The sequence below is a fragment of the Lissotriton vulgaris genome, unplaced genomic scaffold (genome assembly GCF_964263255.1).
Source record: "Lissotriton vulgaris unplaced genomic scaffold, aLisVul1.2 SCAFFOLD_3292, whole genome shotgun sequence".
NCBI classification, from domain to species: Eukaryota; Metazoa; Chordata; class Amphibia; order Caudata; family Salamandridae; genus Lissotriton; species Lissotriton vulgaris.
The window spans coordinates 1,556-6,256 of record NW_028251749.1 but is presented as its reverse complement, the minus strand read 5'-3'; the positions used below and the strand labels follow the sequence as shown (position 1 = coordinate 6,256).

General features: G+C 43.9%; 1 protein-coding gene across 1 annotated transcript; it reads right to left on the bottom strand.

Annotated features, from left to right (window-relative positions):
• Positions 1–1,971: 1,971 nt before the first annotated feature.
• LOC147662780 (peroxisomal bifunctional enzyme-like) lies at positions 1,972–4,475 on the bottom strand. The gene has a single exon (XM_086950906.1). The coding sequence runs from the start codon at positions 4,465–4,467 to the stop codon at positions 3,208–3,210; it is 1,260 nt and encodes a 419-aa protein (XP_086807032.1). The 5' UTR covers positions 4,468–4,475; the 3' UTR covers positions 1,972–3,207.
• Between the last annotated feature and the right edge of the window lie 226 nt (positions 4,476–4,701).

Sequence of the window (4,701 nt, the reverse complement as noted above, 5' to 3'; positions counted from 1 at the left end):
CGCTGAACACTACTATTTTAGGGACTGTAGGGCGTGAAGGGACAGCCTGATCCTGTCGTCCCAGCTCCCCCTCTTCTGGTCCTACTGGTCCTCCAGACATTCCTGCAGCGGCCTCATGTGTAGCCGTGCTTGTGACGTGAGGAAGATGCAAGAGGCCATCGACCCCAGTAGAGAAGACACCGTTCTCACTGTCGTAGATGGACAGCCATGAGAGCCTGAGCCTTCAGAAGGATCGATAATCGTCTCTCCTCCGAAGGAGACACGCTTGCTGAAAGAGTATCGATGGAAGCTCTGGACAGGAGTTGGAACAGATCCCACAATGACCGGTCATAACGACCCAACAGAGCGGCAGCACTGGCGGCCTTCATCGACGTGGCAGCCCTACCGCAGACTTTCCTACCCGACGAATCCATCTGACGGCTCTCCTTATCTGGAGGCACTGTAGACGACTGGGCCGTAGCGTGCTGTTTTCTAGTCACAGTGACTATCACCGAATCCGGCACCGGGTCTGATCTAAGGAACGCCAGATCTGAGTCTGGGGCCCTGTACTTTTTCTGCAGCCGGGAAGGAGCAGACTTCGTTGATGCAGGAGTCAAGAAGAGCTCCATCGCCAGTTCCTCGAGCCCTGGCACCAAGGGCAACAAGGGGCGAGACAACTGTCGCTTGTGCAGGGTCTCGAAAATCACCAATGACGAAGGTGTGGGCACCGTTAGCGAAATCCCCAGCTTCGCCGCCCCTCTCAACAACACCTCTTGAAATGATACGATATCATCCACTGGGGACAGCACACCCCCTTCACACTCTGAAGGGGGTGCGCGGTATGACGTCATGCTGACTGACATGATTGTCAGTTCTCCCGCAGCGGCTCTGAACTTAAGTAAACTGAGAGTTTACTTAAGTTCAGCGACGCTGAGGAAGCTGCGGGCGGCTTGTGGGGCAACGCCCCAGCACCCGAATGGATGCACCGCCTGTGCCTACCACCACCTCTTCTCCGTCCTCTTCCTTCTGTGGAAGCAGGAAGCACTCAGGCACCCTAAGCCAATCACAACGCTGCAATGCAGCATTGTGATTGGTCTGATTGCTGTGGTTCGGCACTTAGACAAGGACTGGGAGCCTGGGCATGTTCTCCACCTAAGCTGTACAATACAGCTGCTAGAGAACATGTAAAGTGCGCATAACTGTTTGGCCGGCCCAAGACGGCCAGCCAAACAGTCATGCGCAGTTAAAGAGTGCCACCAGTCCTCTCCCCTGATCTGCCCAGTTTAGCCCCACCCCACAAAATTGCCTCAGCATGGAAAAATAAAATGATAATAAAATCATGTTATTATCATTTTATTTGTCCTTTTTTGCAGTGCTGAAAGGCAGTGGGGGGACGCTCCTCCGCCTTAGCAGAGGAGCCACCCCTTGATTTGCTGCCTGTAAGCGACTGCTAAGTTTGACTCTCTTGGCCAGTATCAGAGCTAAGTCCAACTATATGTTTCCCACTTTCTTGGGTTTGGGGTGTGTAAAAAAAACCTTAAAGGCATTGCGTGGGTTTGTTTAGATCGGAAAGTTCTAACGTTATGTCAAGGGTTGTGGTAACTTCCCTCCATATTGGGATGAAATGACTTTCATGAAAAAAAAAATAAGGCTTTGAAGCAGTAAATTCTTTTTTCTTGGGAATGTGTTTCATTTACATTTTAGAAGCTCAGGTAATGTCACTCTTTTATTGTGTGTAAATGTTCTTTTAAATGCATGCCTGAATATTGTTTGTAGCCTGCACTTAGCTGCCCACTCTGTTGGCTTCATTTTAAATACCACACTTGGAAACATTAGCCTCTGAAAAAACACCTCAAGGCAATCCTTTATCGAACATACCTGAGCCCGTCTCTATGCAAAATTAGTGACTCTACTATCACCGTGTAGGTGTGTAAGAGAAAATAATTCAAGAAGGCATGGGAGGACTATAAACAATGTTTAAACTAATGCAGTGGTGTCTCTACATAACAGTAAATATGCTTCAATACTAAAATTTGATTGGTTCCAACCTGGAAGCAGACCGGGCGTTTTTCAGTTTTATTGAAGTTGTTTAAATAAACTACAACCAAACCTCCATTTTCTGAAATGGAGTCTGACGGAAAACTCGACTTCCCATAATAGAGCATTAGCTTTAACTTTCATAATTTGACTCTATTTTATCAAACATATATTGAACTGTGGCAAATGAAATCCAAATGCATTTACTTTTGTTTAATTCTTTTCTTAGATGGCTCATGCACTCAAAGTGGGATTTTAGAGCACTATACAGTCCAAGAATATTTTTTATAGTCAACCGTATAATGACTGTGGCAGCATTTAAACTAATATTTTTCATTAATATTACAAGGAAAATAATGTCGCAGCAAGGACCGCCTGTATGAATAAGAGAAGGTGCAGGACTTTGCCAAATGCGTGTGTGTGCATTGTACTTCAACAAGAAGTCAATCACATATTGGCTGAGCCAGCATACAATCCGAATTTGTACGATATAAGAGTATTTAATATGAAAAAGGGGTCAACATGTACGTACTAGGACGGGGCATCTGGGAATCAATGAAATCATAACATGTAAAGACTAAATGCCATAAGTAAATTTCAGCAGTCAAACTTTGAGAGCACGGTGCATTGCTTCTCAAAGTAAAGAGTCAATCAAAGAATGCGCAGTGGAACAACCAGAACAAAGCAGGGTTACAAACACATGAGTATTAGAAGAGGTCACACAAAAATGGGAGGGGTAATAAGAGTGAAGAAGAAGAGGCTGTAGAAAATACAACCTAATATATTTGCAGATGAATAGACTGATCAAGCCTTCAAGTGAAGTAGATTACATCTCGAAAGCAGAAAGTAAATTGAGGAATTAAACATTCATCAATGAACAGCGCCAAACAATTCAAGTTTCCCACACCCATTAAATCAGTTAAAGTAAAGCAATAGGCACGTGTTTAGGTTCATAAAGTTATTACTATATATCATCTTTACATAATAATGACATATCAATACATGTTTTTTACAGTTGACATGATCACGTAATTGCTTTGCTTCTGAGAATTTGGCAGAATGATAAACACTGTGTGACAGTGTTTGGGCAAATAACAGGTTATAGCATTCTTTTTCTCTGACTTTGGAAGAGATTGGAGGAGGATTCCATGGACGTCTACTCACTTCTAAGAGTATAATGGTCGTAGTACCTCACAGCTTGCTGTTCTGGTACCCAAGTTGCAATCCCCATTCTTTCAATGGAGGGCTTCCTTGTTTTACAAGTTTTTTCAATAAAGCACTAGGCTTCAAGCTAGGGATGTCTGGGTTCTTTTCATAAAATTCTTCTAGTTTAGTCAGCACCTTTGGTAACCCAACCATTGAAGCATAGAACATAGGACCACCCATGTGCCTGGGCCACCCATAGCCATTGTTGTAAATCACATCAATGTCTTCGGGCCCTGAAGCTATTCCACCCTCTAACACCTTAAAGCCCTCATTGATGAGAGGGTATAGACACCATTCCAAAATGTCACCTTGGCTCACATTCTTCTGCTTGATTGCATGAGCTCTTCTGTATTCATGTAAAAAATTCTCAACCCATGGATCAGGCATTGCATTCCTGCCGCCTACTGTTTCATACTGGTACCAGCCTCGCCCAGTTTTCTGTCCAAACCTTCCTTTCTCACATAGAATATCGGGTAGAGGGCTGTACCTTTTTCCTTCACGTTGGCGGACCGGTGCACCTGCCAACAGCTTTGGTCCAGTCAAACCACGCTCCATACGAGACCTCCAGCCTACATCAAGGCCTGTAAGATCTAACATCCTGAAGGGACCCATAGCTAAGCCAAATTCTTCTAGAACTTGATCAACTTCCTCTGGAGTGCAACCCTCTTCCAAGATGAAGACAGCCTGATAGAGGTACGGACCCAACATTCGATTTCCAACAAATGATGGACAATTACCAACAACTACTCCTATTTTTCCTAAGACTTTGGATAGGTTCATGACTGTGGAAATGGTGGAGGGAGACGAATGATAGCCACGGACAACTTCTAACAGTTTCATAATGTGTGCTGGGGAGAAAAAGTGTGTGCCAATTACAAGATGGGGTCTGTCTGTGACTGAAGCAATTTCATCAATATTTAAGCCTGAGGTATTCGTACATAAGAATGCCTCTGGCTTGCAAATTGATGACAACCGTCGGAATATTTCTTTCTTCAATGCCGTGTTCTCATATACTGCTTCAATAACTAAGTCTGCATTTTTTAATGAATTAAAGTCCAAAGTGAATGTGATAGAGCCAAAACTGTCTGACTTCTGGCCAAGTCCACGGTGCTGCATTTTCAAAGTCTCACGCTCCAAGATCTTTGTCACAGTTTTTCTACCCATCTCAAGTTGGTTTTCATCTTGTTCTAAAGCTATTACTTGAATTTGAGCCTTTGCTAGACATACGACGATCCCTCGGCCCATAGTTCCCAGGCCTAGGAAGGAAAAGAGAATGGGTTAGGATTAGTCCATGTTATTATACATTGAGTTTGCCATTATAGTACTTATAATTAAGTACATTTCAAGCAAGGACAGAAAAATATGTCTTATTTGGAAAATACTGAGAAACCTTTACTCACCTCCTAATGCTGTTCGCCTCTACACCTTTTTCACTCAAGTGATCCTAGTTGGTACCAACCTGTGAAGATGCTGCCACGA

Excerpts from the sequence above, each read along its gene's own strand:
- LOC147662780 (XM_086950906.1), bottom strand. The coding sequence starts at position 4,467 with ATGGGCCGAGGGATCGTCGTATGTCTAGCAAAGGCTCAAATTCAAGTA.